Source organism: Paramormyrops kingsleyae, chromosome 24 (assembly GCF_048594095.1).
Source record: "Paramormyrops kingsleyae isolate MSU_618 chromosome 24, PKINGS_0.4, whole genome shotgun sequence".
NCBI classification, from domain to species: domain Eukaryota; kingdom Metazoa; phylum Chordata; class Actinopteri; order Osteoglossiformes; family Mormyridae; genus Paramormyrops; species Paramormyrops kingsleyae.
The window spans coordinates 15,429,341-15,454,870 of record NC_132820.1 but is presented as its reverse complement, the minus strand read 5'-3'; the positions used below and the strand labels follow the sequence as shown (position 1 = coordinate 15,454,870).

The following is a 25,530-nucleotide window of genomic DNA, read 5'->3' as shown; positions in this document are numbered from 1 at the left end:
CTTTTTGCAGCCTGCCAGCTGCTCAAAAAGCCCATGTTAAAGCCTTTGCTGTAACGTGCTGCGCTCAGCTGCATGTCACTGCTTTTAATGCAACTCTAAGTAAACATTTTTTGGAGAGTATTCAAACAGCCAGCGTGTGGTTTTCTGTGAAAAGTGTGTGCAATTCTTGATGTTAAACACTGTCCATATTGCTGTAGTTGTAGCTCATGTTGACTTTATTTCTAAAGCTAAATTTCAGTTCCCCAAAATTAGCGTAAGGTGCATGAAAATTGACTGTGTAGCATAATAACAGTCTGACCTCACCAGCTGCTCCCACCCTCACCCCTGAGTCACAAAGCACCCCTCCTATCATCCAGCTGGGACACAGCCACTGTACCTCTACGCAGTGCATCTTGGGCACTGGGTGGATCCTTCTTGACTTGCCAAAAGGAAGACGCCTTTTTACACCACAACTGAAGAAACCTTTGAAATGGGACAGCACAGTCTCACCACTATGGCATATTCAGTCTTCAAATGCAGCCTTAGAAGGATGAATTGCCCTGAATTTGCACACAGCCAAGGGCATTCATGTATACCATTAAGGTGTGGTAGATACAAAAGCATGGCAGCGTATTCTGGGTATTAGAACACAATTGAACTATAATGTAAGAAATTGGTGTGGTGCTGTATTTGGTTCTTAGAGGATTGAGAGGTGAGAGACACCTTTATCTCTATATGTGGCTTTGATTTAAGGTGCATTTGGTGGCTTAATGGTTAGGGATGTGCACTTGAAATTGAAAGATTGCAGGTTCAAATCCCCGACCGACAAGGCACCACTGAGGTACCCTGAGCAAGGTACCGCCCCCAAGCACTGCTCCCCGGGCACTGAATTAGCTGCCCCCTGTTATGTCGCGATGTCACATATGGATTAAATGCAGGAGACACATGTTTTTTTTGTGTGTGTGTGCTGTGGTGTATCAACAATGACAATCACTAAAAAAAAATTTGGGTTCAACACAGTCAGCATTACAGCCTCTGTATTCAGAATCAGAATCAGAATCAGCTTTTATTCACACAAGGAATTTGTTTCCGGCAGCTTGATGCTCTCTCATACACAGACAATAAGCGACACTGTACAAACAATAAATTACACTGTACAAGAAATACAAATGTGAATAATTATAAATATTATAAATATACACACGTGGGTAACACTGTGCAATTAAGGTACGAGGTAGAGTGCAAACAGGGGGGAAATTGACATAAGGCAGATGACAGCTTAGCTGTTTGTGAGGGTGATGTCCTGAGGGAAGAAGCTGCTCCTATGTCTGGTGGTTTTTGTGTACAGAGTTCTATAGCGCCTGCCAGAGGGGAGGAGCTGGAAGAGATTGTGTCCAGGGTGTGACGGATCTGAAATGATTTTATCTGCCCGTTTCCTAGTCCTTGAGCAGTACAAGTCCTGGATGGAGGGCAGGGGGGCACCGATGATTTTGTACAGTCCGTTGCAGTCTGTTCCTGTCCTGTTTAGTGGCTGCTCCATACCAGACTGTGATGGAGGAGCAGAGGACAGACTCACTGGCTGCAGTGTAGAATTGCATCAGCAGCTCCTGTGGAAGGTTGTACTTCCTAAGTTTGTCTCAGGAAGTACATCCTCTGCTGGGCCTTTTTGAGGATGGAGATGTTGGTCTCCCACTTCAGGTCCTGGGAAATGGTGGTACCCAGGAACTTGAAGAGCTCCACAGTAGACACCAGGCTGTCTGATGTGGTGAGGGGGAGCAGTGTTGATGGATGTCTCCTGAAGTCCACTGTCATCTCCACAGTCTAGTGCGTGCTCAGCTCCAGGTTGTGCTGACTGCACCAGAGTACCAGCCGCTCAACTTCCTGCCGGTATGCAGACTCATCACCATCCTGAATGAGTCCAATGATGGTGGTGTCGTCTGCAAACTTCAGGAGTTTTACAGCTGAGTTCCTGGAGGTGCAGTCATTGGTGTAGAGGGAGAAGAGCAGTGGGGAGAGGACACATCCTTGAGGGGCATCATTCAAATTATTATATAGATTTATATTTATATAATTTCAAGAGAACGGTTAATCCGTTCCAGACCCTAACGCGTTAAATGAATTTCCGCGAGGTAGGATTCTTTATTTCTTTATTATTCGGCTGCACCTGGTGTTGAAGCATTTGCGGGGGTGCTCAAATACATAGACCTACAGTTCATACGTACAGTAATTTTAATTTTAATTGTAATACAGAGGTGTATAATTGACTTAGACAACTGAGCGCGCGCTGTATCATTTTCACTGTCTAGCAACTTTTTAATGAATAAATGTATTTCAAAAAACCGCGATAGAGTGAAGCCGCGAAAGTCGAAGCGCGAAATGGCGAAGGACGACTGTATTGCAAATATGCAGAAGGAGAGTATCATCCTTATACATTTCCTTGTGTTTCAGTGTGCTGTTAATAAACACTGTATCGATCACTTTCAGAATAACATAAACCATGTTATCCCATTGATCTAGGTTTGGCTGGCAGTTTATATTAAAGCTGCATGGTATTTATAAAAATATAAAACACACAAGCAGACGTTTCATCGCAAGCAGTTCTGTCAGTTTTACTACACGTCCATTAGTGGTTCAGGCATGTAAGCCTAAGTCAAGTCAATAGTGAGATTCTGTATTTCCAATACAGGCAGGTTCATCAGGTATCACCAGCTTTACCTAGATATCAAATAGATAAAAAAAACGCAGCTGTCAGAGACACAAAGTCCTGTGGCCAGTCCTAAGACCATATGTACAAGATGTCCAGCCAGAAGCACAAGTGTGCCCGCAGACTCCTGCAGCCCAGGATAATCCTTTGGAAGGCTTGGGGTCACGCAGCACGCTCAAGCTCTGACATTAGCAGAATACAATCACAGAGGTCTCCTTTGACCAGACTTGCCCTCTAAGATCTAAGTCAACCCTTTCCCTGATACTCAGACAAACCTCCCTGCATGCTAACATGCAGATAGTGCATACAGTGGCTACAGATGCAGGAAACTGCCGCTTCCGTCCCAAGAAAGACTTGAAGTAGCTTAATTTATGCTGACCTTACACCAAACAACTTTTCAAGTGATTTCACTGCTGCACACAGATTTCCAGTGTCAGAATAAAATCATGAGCAATTTGCTTGAGTTGTGGTGCATTCCTGTCGTCTCGATCGTTTGGTGTAAGGGGGTCAGGATTGCTGTCTTAAGTCAGGCTTTTTCTCGTCTTGATGACCCGCTAAAATCAACTGTGTTTAATATTATCATAGGTCTTTAGTCTTGTAAACTGGAAAAATGTCAATGAAACGTCACGAACACACCTGGCGCACACCTGCGACTGGAGCAGAGCAGTCAGACTTGCTTTATCAGCTCATTTCATTGCAGGCATTAATCTTCCAGGACATATTAGGCAAGCTAGAGAGCTGGATAGCTAAACTGGTTAGAGCTGCTAAAGGTTCAAGCTTGTGTCTGTTTTGTAGTTTTTTGGCCAGTTAATGTTCAGCCAAGGGGCTGATTAGTTCAGTCGGTTAGAGATTGGGCTGTTGTCTATCTCTCTGGGTTACGCTTTGTAAACTGAGTGCTGTACTAATCTCCAAATGCTTTGATGGTTCTCCTTTAGGAATGTCTGGAAGCTGCTTGTATCAGCTGCATAATTAATACATTGATAACTAAGAACTCAAAACTTCACACAATAATTTCATGCCCATACAAAGTGGTTTTGGTTTTGTGCAGGACAAGAACTTTGGAGAATAACCATGTATAGAAGTAATGCAACATAACAGACAAATGCAATATAGATTATGCAATATAGCCAAATACAACAAAAACATTGTGCAAGAATACTTTACAATATAATGCACATCATCAATAGTGCAATACAGCATCCTGCAACCAAATCTATATCCATGATCTAACAAACAATAAATACAAGAGGAGTCTATTTTCAAGTTTACCGTTGTTAGGTTATACTCAGTCCATAATAATATGAGTAAAAAACACATTTACATGTTCCCTAGACAGTTAAGTTAAAATATCAAGCACACTGTCATTTATGGTCTAAGGCAAGCGGTTAAGCTTAACGAAACCTCCCAAAGTGATGAGGTGTTGAGTAGCTCAAGCCCAGGCCCCTCCTGAGGTGTTGAGTAGCTCAAGCCCAGGCCCCTCCTGACTCGCCGGCTCCATCCTTTAGGGTGTGGCCTCTACCTCCATTGGTTTAGCTGCATCCGCCTGCCTGCACATTAACAGCTAGTTGTCCAGCAGGCAGATCTTCCCACTTTGCTCCAACTACACAGCTCCTCCCTCACGCGCCCTCGGAATTTAAACGCTCACCATCCTGCAGCACAAGAGCACAAGTGAGTTTTTCCTTTTATATTTTTGAAAAGTATCCATTATATATTCATTACATAATACATGCAGAAAATGATGTAATGCTATTACTGTTAGTTATATTCAAATGTGATTTAAGTCACATAATAATTATATGGACTATGGGACTCTTCCAGTGATATCTTTACTGATATCTTCCGTCTGTATCCAGGCTAAAGGCGGCTCTTCCAGTGATATCTTTAGTGATATCTTCCGTCTGTATCCAGGCTAAAGGCGGCTCTTCCAGTGATATCTTTAGAGATATCTTCCGTCTGTATTCAGGCTAAGGGCGGCTCTTCCAGTGATATCTTTAGTGATATCTTCCGTCTGTATCCAGGCTAAAGGCGGCTCTTCCAGTGATATCTTTAGAGATATCTTCCGTCTGTATCCAGGCTAAAGGCGGCTCTTCCAGTGATATCTTTAGTGATATCTTCCGTCTGTATCCAGGCTAAAGGCGGCTCTTCCAGTGATATCTTTAGAGATATCTTCCGTCTGTATCCAGGCTAAAGGCGGCTCTTCCAGTGATATCTTTAGAGATATCTTCCGTCTGTATCCAGGCTAAAGGCGGCTCTTCCAGTGATATCTTTAGAGATATCTTCCATCTGTATCCAGGCTAAAGGCGGCTCTTCCAGTGATATCTTTAGTGATATCTTCCGTCTGTATCCAGGCTAAAGGCGGCTCTTCCAGTGATATCTTTAGTGATATCTTCCGTCTGTATCCAGGCTAAAGGCGGCTCTTCCAGTGATATCTTTAGAGATATCTTCCATCTGTATTCAGGCTAAGGGTGGCTCTTCCAGTGATATCTTTAGCAGGGGCGTAGATTTAGGGTGGACGGAGGGGATGTGTCCGCACCAATATCCTCCGACCATTGAAATGTCCCCACCAATAATTTAATCCACTTAAAAAGAAAAAAGAAAAGAAAAAAAAAAACAATCGTGCTGTCAACATTAACCTAGACACGCAGAAAGGGATAAATCACGTTCTCTCCTTGAGTCCTCCCGCCCCCAAAACACATATGAACATTTTGATTGGCTGTGCATTTCCCTGCTATCATGTGAGAGGCTGTGGCTGCGTTCAGATACAAGCAGCACCAAATGCAGTGGATTTTTTCCCCCGTGCAAGAAGGTGTGTTGGGTGACACATGTGAGGAGGGCGGCAGCAAAAAAAAAGAAGCTGGACATAAGGAGCTTTTTTTCAAAGAAAAGTGTAAATCACTTCAAGTTCGCTAGTGAATCCATCAAAGTCCATCAAAGTAACGACCAGTTAGTTGATACTAGTGGGGTTTTGACATTACACTATTCCTTAATTTAACTTAATGAATTGCATTTCGAGTGGATTAATATCAATCGAAGCATTGCTAGTATTAATGTAAAGTGATTTTGCATTTTGCAGCATATTAAAAAAACATGCATTCCGTGGACGGAGTTGGGGTGGGGGGGGTGGTGGGTGGGGCAGGGGATGGGGGGGGGAGTGGAGTCATAGGTCCCCACCAATGTCCAGAGCAAATCTACGCCCTTGATCTTTAGAGATATCTTCTGTCTGTACCCAGGCTATGGGTGGCTCTTCCAGTGATATCTTTAGAAATATCTTCTGTCTGTTCCCAGGCTATGGGTGGCTCTTCCAGTGATATCTTTAGAGATATCGTCTGTCTGTTCCCAGGCTACGGCAGCTCTTCCAGTGATATCTTTAGAAATATCTTCTGTCTGTTCCCAGGCTATGGGTGGCTCTTCCAGTGATATTTTCCTGCTGACTATACTGAGAGAGCACATCAAATCAGATGCTTCAAGCTGACAGAGAGCTGCATGTCCGTCTTTGTAGTGAGACAACCACTGGCCAGCTAGGATACATAGTATACTTTCTCTCCTAAATATAGTGCACTGCCTCTGGGACCAAAGTCATTCTTTTACCTTCTCTACCCCTTGGCACTGTGTCTTAATTTGTATTACATAGCAACTTGGCCCCTTTATAGTCTTCTAGAATTTTACTGAAGCACTTCAAAATATAGAAGTTCCTCATGAAAAAAAACAAAGACCTTACCTTTCAGTTTTGATAAACAGGCTTAACCGTGTGAGTCATTACGAGATGAGCGGAAATACCGTGGTCTTTGGGGGGGGGGGGGGGGGAACTCTCTCTTTCACTTCTACTTTTGTAGCAGCTGTGATGCTGCCAGATATTCATACTTTAGCACTTCACTGGCATGTCGACAGCCACCAGAAATCTCCCGCCATCATTCTGCTACGGACAGGTCTCTCAGAGTGCTGCCACTTAGTTGGCTGCTCCTGAGCTGCAGGTGTGTCAGACTCTCCATGATACTGTGCAGCAGAAGCACCAGCAGGCCCAGAACCAAACAGACCTCAGTGCAATCAGCACGACGAACGCCGTCCCCTGCTGCCCTGCAGTGAACGTCTGGCCTGAGGCGGAAACAACCTGAAGACCACGGGGGGAAAATGTCCAGCGTGTGTAATGACAGAAAGGGGAGAGACAGATCAAAGAACCAGTGCAGCCCAAGTCCAGTGAGGTACGCCATGGTTTCATGCTGCCACAGGGTTGAATTTAAGGGCTTGGGGGGCCTTGGGGTAAAGTCATTGTTGGGGCCCTATCTACAGCATACAATGCTGTCGTAACAATCAGAATTTTTTGGGGGGGGCCCTTACAACTTGGGGCCCTGGGCTATGGCCCTGATCAGCCTCGACCACAGCTGCCACATCCTCACTATCCATCTTCTTTCTGCACTTCCCTCCATTCCTTTCTCCTGTCTTTCAGGTAACTAAAGTTGGAGTCTTAGAAATCAGGCTCGCCATCCTGAGTGACAGACATAATGACAGATCGGTTCCAAATATCTCGTCTGACAGGGGCAGTACAGATAAATCTCTCTGTGGTTCCGCCCCTGGTGCTACTTCCTGTACTCTCACGGGTGGCAGCGCTGCATTTCCTGTTGGGTCTGTGGTGCTGACAGCCCTGCCAGTACTGGTACCAAATGGGAACCGGGTTATGTGAGGCCCCGCCCAGCCACAATCCGCAGGATTCTGACCTACCAGGGAGGGCTGTCCAGCCAAGACCACAGACAGCCCAACGGCACCCACCTTCAGGCAGGGGAGCCGGACGGTCCCAGAACACCAGGCCAGCCGGCAGAGCAGCTGGACGTGGCACAGGGGGGCATTGTGAGGAATAGATGGTGCCCCACCTGCAGGATAATGTGCCTCCCCCGATCAGGACACTGCCGAATCTGCAGTGCCTGTGTCTACCGGCTGGATCACCACTGCATATGGTGGGTTCCATTAAATCGCTCGGCCTTCTGGGAGTGCATACATATCTCAATGATGTCACAGTCGTTCGTCCTTTGAATCGTTATCAGTATCAGTACAGAGGTGGAGGCGGCTCAGCAACAATCCTACTTATACAGAGTGCAAAGTCCAGGAAGCCAGAGCAGCAGCCAATGGGACGCGCTGATGAGAAAGCCAGTGAATCTAGTGGGACGGGGAGCTGATATGAGCAGCTGGATCAGTCTGGTGGGAAATTGATTGGATGTTGCTGAATGATGTTGACGATCAGGCATGCATATTGGTATACTTATGCACACACCAAAAACACACACAAATAAATGTGTAGACACAATGTGATTGTTGGTTTGCGTGGTGAAATGGTATTTTGCATGGCCTGTATATCTGGACCTTCTCATTAATGTCCGTATAAGGTGTTTGGTGTGTATATTTTGGGGTGTGAGCTGAGGCATTGTGTGGTGCAGGGCTGAATAGCATGTACGTATGTGTCAGTTTGGAGAAGAGGCGTAAATCATCTGTGTACTGCTTTGTGGAATAAGAAGTTATATGGTGTTTGTGGGCCTGCTGAAAGTTTGCTTGTTGCATGTCTGGATGTGTTTCGGGTACTGATGGGTGATTTAAATAGTTGTTAGGTGAAATATAGGAGACTCTAGTGTGCTTTATCTGTCCATGTGTCATGTTCATTCTTGCGTACCAGGATAAACAGTTGTGTGGGGCAGGCCAATCATCGCAGCTTCCAGCTGATGCTCCTTCTCTTCCTGTTGACCTCACTTTATGGGATCAGCCTGGTGCTGCGTAGTGTGTGTCCACATCAGAACCTGCTTTACGCACTCTTCTACTGCCCCGGAGTGTATGCCCAGTACAGGTAGAGACAGAGTAAACACACACACTTCTTCTACTGTCCTGAAGTCTAAGAATAGTACAGACAGATAGGCAGACTCCTGCTCTAAAGTCTTACTCTACATGATCCCAATATGTCCTTCAGCTTCAGTGACTGTAGTTTCTCATTTGTCCACAGCACGACGCTGTGCTTCACATGTGTCTGGTACAGTTCTGTTGTGACAGGAGGATTGCTTCACCTATTGGTACTACAGCTAATCAACATCAGCTGCAATGTGACGGAGCGGGAGGCACAGCTGGCCCTGCAGAAGAAGGCGGGTCGCACCCAGCTGTGCGGCCTTGTCGTGGACACGGGGCTCTATTCCCGTGGCTTCCAGAGCAACTGGCTCGAGTTCCTGACCATGGACTCGCGTCCAGATTCCCACCAAACAGATGCCACCCACCTCGTGTAGCTGCGCATAAGATGTCAAGTTCAGCTAAACAGTCTTCTGCCAGTGGGCCCAGTGCAAGAGGGTAAAAGACTGCAAAAGCATTAATGAATATATCACAAGGTCGCAGTGATAGACTTCCCCCAGTATTCTGAAGCTCCAGCCACAAGTTCCTGAAAACAACAAGATCTCTCATCACGTAGAAGCAGTTATAATAATTTGTCAGCAGTTTTGCCGAATAGGAAACAGGGTTGCTAACTCTCATGCACACTCACGCTTTCAGACTCTCATGCTAGAAATCTTATGGCAAATCGATATTATTCCATTATAAACCTAAAATTAGCTACATCAAAAGCTTTAGCATAGTTGCCAAACCCTACAGAGTATTTACAAGGTAATAAAACTGTTACATGCATGTAAATGTATGCGCAGACTTTTCTCGAATTGAAAATCTCACTCCAGCCAACTGACCAAAGTTGGCAACCCTGAGGAAGAAATGAGGCTGTTACTCACATCAGGGGCTGTAATTGTTCATATTGATTTGTTATATTAGGTATGATAGATTGTAATTGTAACACGGTTGTCTTCCTAAGGTTGTCAGACTGTCTTCCTCTGCAGAGATGCGCCCATCAACCTTCTTGGAAAAACATTTTTCAGCAGTTTGTAATACACCCTTCAGTTTGTGATACACCCATCAGTTTGTGATACACCCATCAGTTTGTGATACACCAGCTCAAGGTTGCAGCTGCATGTGGTTGTTCGGATAATAATACCAGGCTTCAGTCATCAGTCATCATCACTTGGCCACACTGGGTTCCACTGCGCCTCCAGCAGGCTTTCCAGTGCAATGTAACAACTTAATACTAGACTCAGCACCTGCAGACCCATAACACATCAGCTTAAAGGTATATTGTCGAGAAATAAAAGTGAAATTCACTTCTGAGTGCCATTCAATGGTGCTGAAAATACCATTCTTTCCTGATTTATAATGTGTATTTTATTCTCTACTTCGTTTGGAAATTGTTATGACTTGTAAAGCTGCAGCAGATACATTATATTTTACTGAATACCTACAGAGATGGAGGAGGCACTGCATCAGGCAGCTGGGCAGTGCGTGCTCTGGTTTGCATTCAGACAGGTGACGCCCAAAGCCTGGGCTCTGCGCATCATGCGCTGCTCTGCAAAGCCATAAATTAGGTCAGAGTCTGCTTATTTACAGAGTGGCTTCTCAGACAGGAAGCTGAGCTTACAGAACAGGGGTCCTAAGCAGGACACTGGCCTGCGTAGTAACCATCAGCATTTCTTTGTTGAGTAGGACCCATCTGTGCACTCTGCCATCATACCTCTGCAGTCTCAGCCAAGCGACCGTCGCCTGATGATTTATTAAGCTGTCAGGTGTTTTTTTGCCCAGGAGTATATGTCACACATAACACATCAGGACAAAGTACATGACAAAATGATCAAGCTACAGCTCACTAGTCTAGAATGGCCTGGTTCTGTCTGGTTCTTGAATACTTAAAGGAGGCACGGTCCGGTCAAAATACACAACATAACTTGATTTTATACATCTTTGACAATGGGTCTAAATGAAATACCCGAATTCAATAATTAAGTGGTGCGTGCCAATACTTTTGTCCATATGGTGTATGTGCAATAGTATTACCGCCACTGTGCCTTTAAGAGTGATCGTAAGTATGTAATACCGAACTTCCTGTGGAACTTCAGGTTGAAAGCATTTTACTTCTCATCTCTTTCTGAAGTGTACGCGAAAGCAAAATGGCCAATCTCTTCATCAGAGTTGCATCTCGGAAGCAGGGCTCTATGGCCCTGCTGTATCTACACTGGTTTTCAGGTAAGAGCAGGTCCCACTGGACCAACCTTGAACTTGTGTGTGAAAGATAATCATGAGAATCTGTCTGTCTGTGGGAGTGAGTGCGCAGCACATAGATAGAGACACTTGTTAATAACAGTTCTTGTTGTGATTATTATCAGGAGAAGGAACATGTGAAAAAATAATGAGCAGAGGTATCTGATTGGTGAACATATTACAGACTGTATTTTCACTTGCAATAGAGAACAAATGTCTCTGTGAATAGTAAATGTGTTGTGTAACTTAGCAGATAATACTTCAAAGATTTCTTTGCCCCTCTTCTACAGCCAGTGACAAATTCATTGTGGGACTTAAACTGAGAGGGCCAATTAAATTGTATATTCTCATTTAGCTAATGTGGACTTCAATTTCTGTATCTTGTGCATATTTTCCTCATGTTAGCCTCAACAGCCATAAGAGTAGTCACTCCTGGGAATGTGACCGTCCAATCTGGAGCCAAAGCTACCTTAAGCTGTGAAATGGATGAGCAAGGAACAATAGAGCAGGTGGAATGGTCCAGGTGCAAACAGCCTCAGGTCCTGGTTTTCCACAGTAGTTTTGGGCTGAGTGTGGCACCGTTGTACCAGGGCCGCATCACAGATGTGACCGTTTCTGGGTTTACAATTGGAAACACAACTGTAAATGACAGTGGGGACTATTGCTGCATCCTCACTACCTTCCCCCATGGGACCATAGAGAATCGGCTACACCTACTCATCCGCCCACCTGACGGTAAGAGTATCCACTACATCTCCCGGAAGTTCCGTCTACATTCATACGCCCTGATATTGAAGTGCTCTCTTTTAGTTTCAGACCAGAAATCGGCCATCTCCACGATGACAGTGCCCATTATTATCGGGGTTCTGTGTACTGCACTCCTGGTTGGGGTCATTTTTGTCACATTTCATCGGGTGAGCCAACTTCAGCTTCTCGTCTGTGTCTCTGTTTATATTTTTGTTCATGTATGACTGCATGTGAGTTTAGACCACATCTGGGTCACTAATTAAGTTCTGCCACATGTCTCCAAGCTGCGTCTCTCCAGATGTAGCTATGCTTTGAGTGTGAAAAGGCTCACAAAACATTACAACAGTATTTTAATGTCTTCTAAAAGAGTTCATAATGCACTACCGACTATGTCCAATAATCCAATTATGCAGTTTTGAGAATGCCTATTATACAGAATGGAAGACCACAGAATTAGATTATAGTTCCAGGAAAATAAAAGACAGGAAGCTATAGGCTGAGGCATCTGAGACCTTTGCAGGTATGCACTGATACTGGTCTCTTCACAGAGGCGAAGAAGGCCTGTGCAGAATCCAGTACATGTGGTCATCCATTCTGATCACTCTTTCTATAAGAAGACAGCGGCCAGTCCCTCTTCAAGCCCAAAGGCCAGCCCCAGCCAGTCCTCTCACAATGGCCAAGAAGATGGCAATCACAGTGATGGTGATGATTACTTCAATGTTACGAGCAAATAGGGGAAGCACATTCAAAAATCTACTGCACACACACACACACACACATACACACATGGGGCGGGGGGAGAGAGACTTCTACCATATTTTTGTGGGGACCTCTCTTTCATTTCTATGGGAAAATGTTAATGCTAACTATGACAACCTTAACCCCTAATCATGAACATACTTTTTCCTTCCTTCCTTCACACACACACACTAATTTATGCCTACTCTCTTTTTATTGAGGGTTTTGAAATGCACTGTATAAAGCATACACACGTACATTCGTGTACTCACATACTTTGGCTAAAACATTTCGTACAACAACAGTGTTTTGCTACTTTTTAAAAGGTTTCTGTTCTGTTTATAAAATAAATTAAGTTTGTAAAATAAGGTACTCTTGTAAGTTTATCTGGATTTTACGATGGAGTACATCGCTGAAGCAAACTGGGACATTTCTCATTATGCGCACTTTACCGTACTTGTGTTTTCGTGTACCCGTTTTACATAATCTTCCGTTGCCGAAGACCAATTCCAATACTCAAGAAGAAGAAGAAGAAATCTCCAGGTGTCGTTTTTGCCCCGTCCCAAATATCAAGGCTACATTAGTAACGTCGCCGCCAAACGAGACCAATATCCCATCTGCACCAAAAACATTTTTTTTTCATCGGGAGGCAAGTTAACAAGATCGGTCTTAATAAGTACGGTCTTTATATTAGTATTGAGAAACACCCCACGTGTTTTTTTGTGTTATGCTGTCGTGGTAACGTTTCATGCACAATAATCCTTCTCCAAGGTAGGCAAACGTGAATTCAGATGGCCGTAACGTTTGTATTTAGTCCTGGCCGGTGATATTACAGCAGTCAGACATACATTAGTTGGTGGAGCGCATTCAGTCAAGCAGACTTTTCGACATTTTCGGTGTTGAGGGATTGCCAGGTACATTCAATTTGCTTCATATTATCGGCGACACCGAAAAACTCTGTAAATAACGAGTTAGATTTCGTGTGGTCGCCAGTGAAGGGTGGCGTGAGATTTCAATTCGGGACAAGTCTGCACACGCTTTTACATGTAACACTTTAATTACCTTGTAAACAGTATGTAACGCTTTTGATGTAGCTAATTTCAGGTTTATAATGGAATAATATATATTTGCCGTGTTTCTTGCATATTATATTGCAAAATTTCTTGCGTGAGCATGAGAGTGAAAGTATCCGCCAACATTCCGCCATCGATTTGTTTTCCAAACGTTTTACCGACCCGGAAGCTCAAACTGCACGAGGAAAAGGTTGAAGAGGCCATAAATGCTACTAAGCATACATTTGTATCATTACTGAATGAACGTTTTATTTAATAAACCAACGGTGAATGCATAAACACGTGAGACGTAATATATTAATATTGTGCCTGATCAAATTTGGTACAAGCCACAACGGCAGTCATGTGACGTTCATTAGAGGAAGTGCACGCGCCCAGATTTGTGGGGTGTCATGTGACACTCAAACAGGGAAGAGATCGCATGACCAGCTGTGCAGGTTGTCTCAGTGAGTTACTTCTCAGTTGGATTTTAGATCAGCTCTTTGCTTTGTAGTCACCATGCTTTGTGGAGGACTTGGCAATGTTCAGGACGCCACGGCCAAAGTGCAGCAGATCTGCGATGAGGTAGGTACCAGTCTGTCGAACGTGTGCCTCTTTAAGTTTTCCTTGAGAAAATCGACCACGACGGTGCAAAGCAGAACCATTTAATTGCCATGTTTTTTGTGAATCCGCTACAGCGTTTGGGTGCGCCGCGCTAATTTACTCGTGAAGAACGGTGCGTCGGATTAGTTCCGCTTTTGGCGCTCGCGTGTAAAATAAGTACAGTAATAAAATCGATTTTCATAAAAACACATCGTCCTGAACTGTAAATTCGAAAATCGATTTATCGCCCACCTCTAATATGAAGGAAGATCCTTTACTTGACTGGTTATCACATTCAGTTTAGAGTCTGCCTTCTAGCTGTCATTTAGTTACGGTCTGGCAAACATACAGGTATCTAACCGAGCTGGTTTTGATCTCCTAGCTGAAGCCAAATGTAGAGGAAAAAGCTGGGAAAACATTTGACGTTTTTACTGCAAAGACATTCACAACCCAAGTGGTGGCAGGAACAAACTATTTCATTAAGGTATGTATGATTACTTATGCAAATGCATGCATGCATGTACAAAATGTGTGTGTGTGTCTCTGCAGTACTCATGTTCTTTTCTTAATAGGTGTTTGTGGGGAACAATGACTACATACACTTGCGTATTTATGAAACACTGCCCCATGCTGGCAGCAAGCTTCAACTGCATAGCCTGCAAACAGAGAAGACTGACCAAGACCAACTTGCATACTTTGACTGACCAGAATTCCTTATGAACACCCAGCAAGTGCTTAATCCTTAATAAATTACCCCTGAACAAAGTCTGGTGTCCAGTGTTCATATAATATATTTTTTATCTAAAGCAGATCATCAAATTACCTGCAGGTATTACTGGGTGAAACTTGTCTATGTGGAGGCATATTCCCATAAATATCACAACACAGAAAGTTATATGCTGTAAAATTTATATTTGCAAGTTTTGGGGAAGAAGTTCACCTTTTTTACTGTGCATCTTTGAATCTGTTTTAATTAAAGCGTTACCTGAATTTTCTGCATCATTTGTTATTTTCATTTCTGGTGTGATAAACTACAGACAACCTAATAAAGCAGTATATGACCACAGTGGTGTTCATTTCATGTGAATGACGTTATGAATGACAGCTGAGCGGCGCTGTGAAAGCGGAAATCCCCAGAAGACTCTGATCCCAGGGGTTTTTATTCCCAAATTCTGTGACAATAGAAGTACAGACAAAATCAAACTAAATACCAATAAAACAGCAACACAAACTCAGCTAAACAAAACTAAAGGGGAAACATATTTATAAATCAATCAAATAAGCCTCTGTACTGCACTTCACCCCCCTCCTCACCTCTCTCACCTGGCTAAATGCTTCCCCTTAAACAGGGTGTAAAATCCAACTGACTTCTTATTAAAATCAATCATCTCACAACAACAAACCTCACCTCTCAATTTATATTGTCACTTAGGAATTGTAAAGTAAAAATTGAGACCTAAGTCCTAATGACAAGTATATAACTGCTTTCACGTCTTGAATTCTGAGGTCAGGTTGCAGAGGTTCCTCAAACATTCCAAGGCGGAACTCTGACTTCAGAGGGCGGCCTAATTGAAATTCTGACTTCCCAGTTCATATGGAGCACCATTAGATGATATGCACTCCTGGAACCAAAGAGTTAATAAGGCCTATTGCTGATTGGGCATTTGTAATACTTTGGTTAAAACAGTAAAAAAAGTGCATCTCTGCAAATATTCATTTTGAAACAAACTCCATGAAATGGATATTAGCTCCGTTGCAATCAATCACAATTTTGCAAGCTGTACAGAAGTCCCAAAATCGGTTATATAAAATAAAGTAGTAATTACTCAAATAATATGGAATTTTTTGTCCACTGGAGTCTCACAGCCTCATTATCATGCTGTAAAGATGTAGAAACATCAAGTTTGTGAGAAATGACCAATGGAGAAGAAGCCAGGAAAAGCAGCACGTCTCCGAAGGGTGAATATGAGTGGATCTGAAATCCTGCGCATCTGTATAAATGCTCATTGGACAAAACGTGCAGTCTGCAAGTGTCGGGCTGTAATACACAACATTTATTTGCAGACTTGGCCGCTATCACAGTCATTATTAAATTGATGATGTCACACAGAAATTTCAAGCATCGAATGCGGTACGTTAGTTTCCAGGCACTCCGCCTCACCTCGTTTAATGGCAGATCCTTTAATGGTACCTTTACAGATGGTTATTGCCCATCACTTACCCTGCCATTACCCTGCGTTCCTCCGACCCCCATGGAAAGCAGACAGTCACACCCAACAGACCATGAGGATGAGGTCACCATTGTGGTTTCAGAATTAAACATCTCATTTTTGGTTCTGAAAAGCTGAATAAAAAATGATTGGGAATGTGAGATCGGCCCTGCTTTTCAGGTGTGGCATCTTCGGGGCAGAGCTGCAGGTCTCAGATACCGAGTGCTGACCTGCCGCTGCTGCTGGGGGAGGCAGACTGGCGCCGCCCTGATGGCAGAGTAGAAGCCGCTTGTCAGCAGCAGTGGGATTATGGCCCGAGCAGAAAGAGGCATATAAAGGGGCTGGGGGTGTCTGTGCGGGGACCTCTGGGCTCCTCGCCATGCGTGTGTCACTGCTGCTGCTGCTCCTGCTGGTGCCCCTCCTCAGCGTCTCAGGTGGGAAACTCAGCCCGTGTCGCAAATACAGTGAGGAGCTGCGATCGCACGCTTGACAGAAGCTCCTTTTTCTCTCAGGTGGGAAACGCAAAGGAAGCAAGACAAAGACTAAGAACCCGAATGAACTACAGACTCTCAGGAAAGCTCTCGGTTTGTGTTTTTCTGCTCCTTTCATTTAAATTGTATTTAAGTCACGCCTCGATACCGTGATGACACATTTCTTGCTTTTTTTGGAGCTCTAATACTGCCAGGATACAAATAGTTTTCTCAAGGTGTGGCCATCAGTCTGTGTATCAAGTGGTAACAGCACTGTTAAAGTAATGATCTAAGAAGTATCAAATCCTGTTACAGGTTCATATTCTTGGTTAGTGGCTTCTTCTGAACTGCAGTTGAGTCTCAGTGAAGGGTTTGCACAGAAGTATAAAGTGAAGAATTGAATGTCATTGTGGAGCCACAATATGAAGCTTGAATGTTTTTGTTACAGATCCGAAAGGAATTCTAAGCCCCTCGAAAAAAACTGATGGCATCCGAGATTTAGGTGAGTAGTGAAGGTCTCGCCTCCTAACGTAGATCAGTCCACAAATTACTCTCTCAGCATCCAAGTTCTGTTTCTCCTTTTAGCTAAAGTAGCAGAGGAAACCATTGTTGACCAACATTTACGGCGTAAGTAATCACTTCACTGAATAACAATACTGCATTTCATTTTTACTTTCAAAATTTCCATTCAATGGTTGTAATTCTAGTGTCAAGCCAAGGTGAGATTTTCACTATGGGTGTAATTATGCAGCATTATTTTTACATGTATGCCTGATCATAGTTTTTTTGTTGATTAGTGTTGAACTGGCTTCACAAAGTGGTGGATGTAGGTAGGTCACCTCTCTAATTCTCACTGTTGAGTGTTTTGTGTGACCTGAATGTATATAAATTCAAGAATTTCTCAATATTGTCCATTTTCAACAGGTAAAGGCATCGCAAATGGCATGTGCAGGATAGGTTAGTATAGAATCATGCGTTTCTTGGTTTCTATAAACTGAATATTTGGATCCCGCATGCACCCAAACCACTTAAACTGAAATTGACTCACTTCACTGCTACTGGCATTAAATGTCTCTTTTGCTCCAGCAGGGAGTCACCAGTGATCAGCAACAGGTAAGAAGCCCTTAAGCTATGCAACATGTCCAACTTCACACCCGAGAAATTGTATTAACAACCAGCGAGATGCCTCTGCTCATTTTGGCTTGTATCAGGTTCTAAAAGTGCAACTGAAGAGCAGCGCCAATTCACATCATCTTCAACTGTGACTGGAGATCCAGCAGGCAAAATTGCCAAAGGTGATGTGTGGCTCAACAGGTTAGGCCTCTGTGAGAAGATCAGAAGATCGCTGGTTTGAATCCCTTGCCCACCAGAATAGACACATCCTCATCACACCCTAGAGTAAGACCTTTAACCCCCTGAAAAATGCTCCAGAGCTGCTGAAGGAAGCTTTACCCTCACCTCTGTATGTGCAGCTGTGTCTGAATTCAGGGGCTGCATCCTTTGAAGGATGTGGCCTTTTGTAGGCTGTGTCCTTCAAAGGTTCGCGCAATGAATCTTGGGATCTTGGCAAAAGAATAACGCGTTGCTAGGCTGCATTTGGAAGGACCCTTCGAAATGGGACAGCCTTGTTGCGCCGCTGTGACGCATTCAGTCTTCGGATGAAGCCCTTTAATTCGGACTCAGCCTCTACGCTTATCCCTCAAAGGAAAGCATGATATGTGAGAACTAACATTCCAATGGGCCTGTTATCATACATGTACTAATGGCAAATAAAGCTTCATTTCTGCATAAAAATGAGAAAACCGCTTCTGCAACTTTAGCAACATTTCCACAAGCTTCTTAGGTTGCAGAGTTCTGTTAGGCTAGTGGATGTTATATGTAGCTCACACACAGCACAAAAACCAGACAGACACGTCTATACTACAGAATACACAAGAGACATGCTCTCTCACACATGCACACACATTTTAAAATCCCTCAATGAAAATACTGCCATTTATTTAATTTTCATACCAATTACAAAAAAACATTTTTTCCTTAACAGAAATTTACAGAGGTGTTGGTTCCAATACAAAATAATTTAGATATAATACAATTCTAGTTAAACAGAACTTCCATGATTAAATTTGGAATTACGCAGGCCCAGGGTTTATAGGACAAGGCCGTACACAAAAATGAACGTCCAGATCTAAGTTAGTGACATCTCTCTGTCTGTGAACGACACCAGAGACAGCCCAGGCTGTCGGCCACCACTACAGCATTAATGACATCAGCACGCACAGCATCTGCACATGGCACAGTGAGTCCCACTCTGTCCCACAGAAGGTCTGAAGAAGCTGGGAGGTGCCTTGATGGCTCTCTGCACACACAGACACACAGCTTCCTCAGTTACACACATCAATCTACAGGCATAACACAAAATATGGCATAAAAGGCTTTCACTGGATCTCCATTAAATTCACACAACTTGCTGCCTGAAGTGTGTCCATAAGTGCAGCTTTATTGAATTTCATTTTCGAGTTAGATTTTTACATTTACTTCATTAAGAAACATTTCTAACAACTATTCTTATGGACCACCTCAAAAATGTGAACGACCACCCATGAACTCACAGTTTCAAGACACTGAGTACAGACCCTAGCTCATCCTGCAGTGTTTACTACCAACAGCAGGAGGCAGCAGACACAAAAACACTTCTCTGACAGTGGTTCCCAAATACCTCCCGGAGTACCCCAAGGAATTCCATATATTTGTTCTATTCTACCGCTAAGCAATCTGATTAGCTAATACTGCTAATTATTGGTTGGAAGATTAAAGATGTAATAATTAGTAGAAATATAACAAATTTGGAATAGCTAGGGGCCCTCGAGGAATCCGATGGAGCATAGATGGTATAGAGCACATCCTCTGAAGCCACTGGTCCAACAAATGATACAAACTCACAGGAGAAATAGAGTCAGACATTGAGCAGGATGAGAGTGCAGTCCGGTGCACAGGGAGGCCCCGCCCTCAGGTTACCACGCACAGGGAGGCCCCGCCCTCAGGTTGTCGTGCACAGGGAGGCCCCGCCCTCAGGTTGCCGCGCACAGGGAGGCCCCGCCCTCAGGTTGCCGCGCACAGGGAGGCCCCGCCCTCAGGTTGCCGTGCACAGGAAAGCCCCGCCCTCAGGTTGCCGTGCACAGGGAAGCCCCGCCCTCAGGTTGCCGTGCACAGGGAAGCCCCGCCCTCAGCTCGCCACACAGAGAGAGGCCCCGCCCTCACACCCTGCCCTCAGCTCACGGCGCTGGTGCCAGCTCCTTGTGGTGCCGCATGATATGCTGGTTCTTCTCGGAAGGCCGCCGGAAGCCCTTGCCGCAAACCTGGCAGCGGTGGGGGTAGTCCTTGGTGTGGATGGAGATGACATGCCGCTTGAAGCCCGAGGCATCTCCGGTGCTGTAGTCGCAATACTGGCACTGGTAGACGCGGCGTTCCCGCGGGGCCTTGGTGCCACCCTTCTTAACCCCGGGACCGGCCGGCATCACCGCCCCCCCGCCTGTCCTGCGGCCACGCTTTTCGGGGATGGCCGGCGCCTCCTTGGTGTGCACCGACAGAATGTGGCGGCTGAGCAGGAAGGGATCAGCGGCCCGGAAGCTGCAGTGCCGGCACTGGTGGGGCTTCTTGGCGCGGTGCGCCGCCGCATGCTTCTTCAGCTCCGACGGCCGGTGGAAGCCCTTGGCGCAGATGGCACACTTGTGCGGGTAGTCCTTGGTGTGCACCGAGATGACGTGCCGCTTGAGGTCACTGGAGTTGGAGCTGCGGTGCTCGCAGTGGGCACACTGGTGGGTGCGCGGTTCCTCATGTGACTGCGCGTGCCGCAACAGCTCCTCATGCTCAGGGAATGCCAGCGGACAGCGCTCGCACTGGTAAGATGTCTCTTCTTCCTGCGTCATCTGCACATCTGTCTTCAGTTCAGACGAGTCCGTCGTCTCATAGTTGCAGGAGTAGACCTTCTGCACCGTGTGGGTCAGCATGTGTTCCTTCAGCTCCGCAGGGAGCTGGAAGCAGCTGCCACACTCTACGCAGATGTGGGGGAAGCTCTTGCTATGCATAGCCAGCAGGTGGCGGTCCAGAGAGCCCTGCTCAGCTGTCTCGTAGTCACAGAATTTACACTTATGCATCTTGGGTGCAGGGCTTGCTGTCACCTGGGGCTTGGGGTCATGATGCTGTAGCCTGTGCGCATAGAGCGCCGCCTGCTGGTGGAACTCCCTGCCGCACTCATCACAGGCCAGCGGCGCCTTGCTGACCGGCGCATGCACCTCCATGTGGCTGTGCAGGCTGGCCTTCTTATTGGTACTGAACTCACAGTCCGGGCACTGGTACTTCTTACGGTTCAGTACGTCCTGGTGCCAGTTCAGTATATGGCGTTTCAGAAATCCCCGGGATTTGAACTTCTTGCCACAAAGCATGCAGGGGTAGACAGTGATTGGCTGACCATAGGGGCCCATGATGACAGCTGGGGAGAGCAGGAGGAACATGTGTTACTCTCCGTGAGACTGAACTATGGGATACATTTGGTTTACTCACGTGAAAATGAAAGAACAGCATTAATGTCAAGTTCTGCTACATTCTGTACCTGTCTGGACCTGCCAGGGCTCTGCACGCCTCCTGGTACTGCCGCCACCCTGCCGGCCAGCCTTGGTCACGCCCATGGCCCCGCCTCCCACATCCCCGTGTGGCCGAGTACCGGCCACGCCGTTTCTGCTCGCACTGGAATCCGCTTTGTGGACACCACCTGCACACACACACACACACACAAACACTCAAGCACTCTAAACGCACTCCACGCTGTGAAATACCGGGAAGCAAAGATAGTTTAGCACGTACCGTACGGAGCAGCCCAACTCATAGGCGCCAGGTCCTTGTTGAATGGGGGGCTGTTGGGGGCGGAGCTAGTGGGGGCAGGTTCTACGCAAGGCTGTTCGTGAGAGACTGGCTCGCCACCCCCCACCATCACCTCCATGTACACCTCATCTGCTACCTTCTCTGCACCTGTTACACATCCCACGCACACACAGGCCTTACAGAAGAACATGGGAAGTTCACAAACGAGAGGAGGCCATTCGGCCCATCCAGCTCGCTTGGGGAGAACTCAGCTAATAGCTTGAACAATGACCACTGATCACCAAATTCACCAAATTCAAATTCAAATTCGAAGTTGTTAGAATCTTATCTAGCTCCGATTTAAAGGAACTCTGGGTTTTAGCTTGCACTACACTAGCAGGAAGACTACTCCATACTCTAACTACATGCTGTGTAAAGAGGAGCTTTCTCAAATCCAGTTAAAAATGTTCTCCCAGTAATTTCTATCCACGGCAAACCTATTGCACTTCCAAAACATTTTCGAATGTGCTGTTGTGTAGTTCTTGACATCCTGTTTACATTATGCTAAAAGGACCCACTATGACAAATGTGCTGTTGTACTCTCAGCGTGAGCAGGGTCACACACAGATGTCACACAGGCACAGCTCCAGGTGGCTGCCTGCTTCTCGCCACACTCAATGGTGTCGGACAGAGTGTGATATTAGGGGAGGTACGACTTAATTTAAATACGAAGGTCTGTTAATACAGGAGGCAAATGAAGGCAAATTAAATATTGGAGGTTACACCCCCCCCAGTTCCTACGCCCCTGTCCACACTTCTGTTTCTGTTCCAAATCAGTCAATCAATCAAATGATTTGAACGTGGTTGTACTAAATTTTTCATTTACAGTTAAGAGAGACGCACCTCCATTTAACCTCAATTTAAATGAGTTTGTATTAATCAGCAAATTAGAGTGAGAGGAATTTAAATTTCATTTTTCCCCTCCTTAAAATTTAAAAGGTTGCAATTACCATCTTCATGTGCCACATACTTCATATATATATTTTTCTGGTTGATTTGCTGTGGCATATTAAGAACATACAGAACATACACTAACAGCACAAATAGTAAGTAAGCAATTACTGACTACTTAATAAATACCTGTAGGTGTCTTTAAATATACAAAATGCAGTAATATGTGCAAAAAAGGGCTGCTTTAAAGGAAGGGAACCTCAGGAGAGAACAGAAACTCCATGCTAGAAGCTTCTCACCTGGGTCATGATTCCCGGAGTCAGCCTTGAAAATGTAGACCTTAATGACCTCCTCTCCCTCGTTCTCCTTCTGTCGGTCCCCCACGGTGACCTCTGTGCTGTTTCCATGCACCATCTTATCCGTGTCGTCCACTGGAGGAGATCAAGGCGGAGTGTGTGGCCAGTTATCAATACCAAGAACCCAAAGAACATACTTGTGTTGCCGGCAAGAGCGGCCTTGCTAACTTGCCTCCCAAGAAAGGACTTGGGACACAATGAATCAAGGGATAGATCTCGTTGGGAAGGATGCAACTGATGCATGCTTTATATCTGGGGACAGGGCAAGAACGACATCCTGTGATTTTTACCATCCTCTGTACTTCTGTTCTTGAGTATTGGAACTGTACTTTGGCAATGGAAGGTGACGTCAAACGGGTACACGAGAACACAAGTACGGTCAAGTACGCATACTGATAAACAGCCCTCATCAAAGTGCATATGGACGGAGCCTGTGTAACGGCTGCTCCACCCACCAGCAGAGGTGATGACAGCTACTTACATGAAATCATGAGGTAGTCCTCACAGGTGTCCTGCCCATCGCCCCCCGCCACAAGAACCCCCTCCGAGGCCGTGTCATCCTGCAGCTCATCCTCCAGGGACATCACACAGGTCTCCATGGTGACATCCTGCACATACTCAGACATGGTGCCCTGAACACTGTCCTGGATCACTATCTGCTCTTTCTCCTCCCGCACCTCCAGCAGCCGGGTCACAATCTCCTCTTCAGGGTCTCCAGCCTCACCTGGCAGGCACATGCTGACAGTCATTTATAGAGCCAACATGTAAAAAGCAGTACAGAACAGCCTGTGTGAGTAGTAGGGTGATTGCAAAAAAAACAGAAACAGGCGGTATGCACTGGGGCTGCAAAACAAACAGGGTGCAATTCACTGCAGGTAATTACCAGATCCATGGAGTATGATCTGTGGCTCCTCTGAATGCAGAACCAGTTCTGTTACATCTTCATCCATTACAACTCATCTGTCACGGTCTTACTGCATAAAACATAACATCAGACCCGTTTAATGATCCCTCTGAATACTAAAAAACACAACGTGCCAACCACAACACACACAGTGCATGGGAGGAAAAAACAAGCATGCACTGCCTATGAGATACTTCTGAAATAAATTTATGCGTACAGTTAACGATATAACGTTGTTTTTGTTGTAATATTCGTTTAGTATCAATTTACAGATGTACGCAAAATATTCCGTGGTACTTAATTTATTAGCACAGTACAACAGTTAACTGTATATTTTCACATCTAAATACTTTTATATAGTAATTCCATAAGACTACGTTTTTGGTGAGCGTACAACGAACCCTGGTTAGCTGTGAAAGCCTGCCGTTATTGAGGCATCTGGTTCCGGGGGAGCGGGGTGCTTTCCGCGGAGAGCCCGCTGTAGAGACGCCCCGCACGGCACCATTTCCGGCGCACTTACTGCGGACATGGCGGCTAGCTAGCACCTCCAGCTGCAGCACTAGCGAAGCCTCTCCGCCGGACCTTTTAAGGCACAGGGTTCAAGCGTGGCCTCTACGGCGCGATTCAGCACCGTCGCTCTTTTCCAAATGAACGCGAAAAGCCGGCTCCCTGACGCGCACATCCGTCACCGTGTCCCGAGGCCTCTGCGGCCTCCCCATATAGAGGCCAAGCAGTGACACCCACAAGCCACCCCTGAAATACGGGGCGCGCTGATGTGTGGAGGATACCTAATCTGTAGCGATACACAAATTCCCCGAAAAACAACTTACCAGCCGTCTTTACAAGCGAACCGTCACTTTGAAAAGCTCCTATAAAGGCCGCTATAGCTGCCCAATCCGGGCAGAGCGTAATCGGGGTTTGAGTTGGCGGGGCGGGCCGCCGGAGCGCAGGGAGGGAGGGGCCGAGCCTGAGCGGACACGCCGCGGCCCCCGGCCGACTCCGAGGCCCCGATAGCCCCCCACGTCACAGCTGGAAAGCCGCTGGAAAATGCGGAAGAAGCTAGAAGCCCTGCAGACCAGGCGGCTTCGGGGATGCCGTTTCGAACGCGTCTGCGCTTCCTTAGCCTGGAAAGCTGGGCTGAAGGATGAAAGCACAGTGGCTACTTAGGCATCTCACCGACGATTTAAGGGCACAGAAGGCCCTCGAAGTATTTCATAACCATTAACCTTTGGGGGCACATAGGTGTTACAGGTTTCATCTAGACATTGCTTCTGACAATAGTTACACCTTAAAGGCAGCTTTTTTGTCAGGCTGGTAAAAATAAGTCCTTTTAAACCTCATTTATGTTGCCTCTCCAACTATATCAACATGTCATTTATTGAGGACCCCCTGCAGTGGGCCCACGGTGAAATTTGTTAGGGGGCCAGTTTCTAGTAGTGCACGTGACCAGGGGCGTTGGTAAACATAAAGCTCTACTGGGGCGCAGAACCACGGCCCCCCATTACTCATGATTTTTGAAAGCTGAACTTGAGATTTTTCTTGGACAAAGCATATAAATACTGGGTCACATGCCCCAGTGACATAGGTCTAACGATGCCCATTCCCCTGACTAATTGTAAGAGAATTGACATGGTATCCGTTGGATATTGCGGTTAGACTGGAAACACATTTGATCCTAAATGTCTCTGAAATATATTGTTTTGAAATACCAACACAATAGTGATATTTTTTTTCTAGGTTGCACGTAAGCCCAGAGCAGAGAGCTCAGTCCAGGGCTGGGAGGGTGATGGCTCAAGGGCTCTGATATTGTCCCACAACTGGTTGATTAAAACTTCAGTAAATGAAAATGCAACTAAGCA

General features: G+C 45.6%; 4 protein-coding genes across 5 annotated transcripts in view; 3 read left to right on the top strand and 1 right to left on the bottom strand.

The window, feature by feature from the left end:
* The window catches only part of LOC111857265 (MICOS complex subunit MIC26-like), a 152,656-nt gene that overhangs the window by 120,101 nt on the left and 7,025 nt on the right, over positions 1-25,530 (top strand). The gene's annotated exons all lie outside the window — the stretch shown is intronic.
* LOC111857278 (uncharacterized) lies at positions 7,412-12,633 on the top strand. The gene is made up of 6 exons (XM_072706857.1): positions 7,412-7,632; positions 8,664-8,998; positions 10,674-10,765; positions 11,186-11,515; positions 11,591-11,694; positions 12,076-12,633. Exons 1-6 carry the CDS (start codon positions 7,537-7,539, stop codon positions 12,259-12,261), a joined length of 1,143 nt encoding a protein of 380 aa, XP_072562958.1. The 5' UTR covers positions 7,412-7,536; the 3' UTR covers positions 12,262-12,633.
* On the top strand, positions 13,722-14,631 carry LOC111857280 (cystatin-B). Its single transcript, XM_023837958.2, has 3 exons — positions 13,722-13,902; positions 14,303-14,404; positions 14,493-14,631. The coding sequence occupies exons 1-3, from the start codon at positions 13,837-13,839 to the stop codon at positions 14,622-14,624; spliced, it is 300 nt and encodes a 99-aa protein (XP_023693726.1). The 5' UTR covers positions 13,722-13,836; the 3' UTR covers positions 14,625-14,631.
* On the bottom strand, positions 18,578-24,869 carry LOC111857264 (zinc finger X-chromosomal protein-like). 2 transcript variants are annotated; one of them, XM_023837927.2, is made up of 7 exons: positions 24,502-24,869; positions 23,651-23,741; positions 23,249-23,491; positions 22,711-22,842; positions 21,464-21,628; positions 21,213-21,371; positions 18,578-21,092 (listed from the first exon to the last, which is right to left on the bottom strand). In XM_023837927.2, exons 2-7 carry the CDS (start codon positions 23,715-23,717, stop codon positions 19,876-19,878), a joined length of 1,983 nt encoding a protein of 660 aa, XP_023693695.1. In that variant the 5' UTR covers positions 23,718-23,741; positions 24,502-24,869; the 3' UTR covers positions 18,578-19,875. The 2 variants fall into 2 exon arrangements, with proteins under 2 accessions (XP_023693695.1, XP_023693694.1); XM_023837926.2 differs by lacking the exon at positions 24,502-24,869 and adding an exon at positions 24,073-24,450.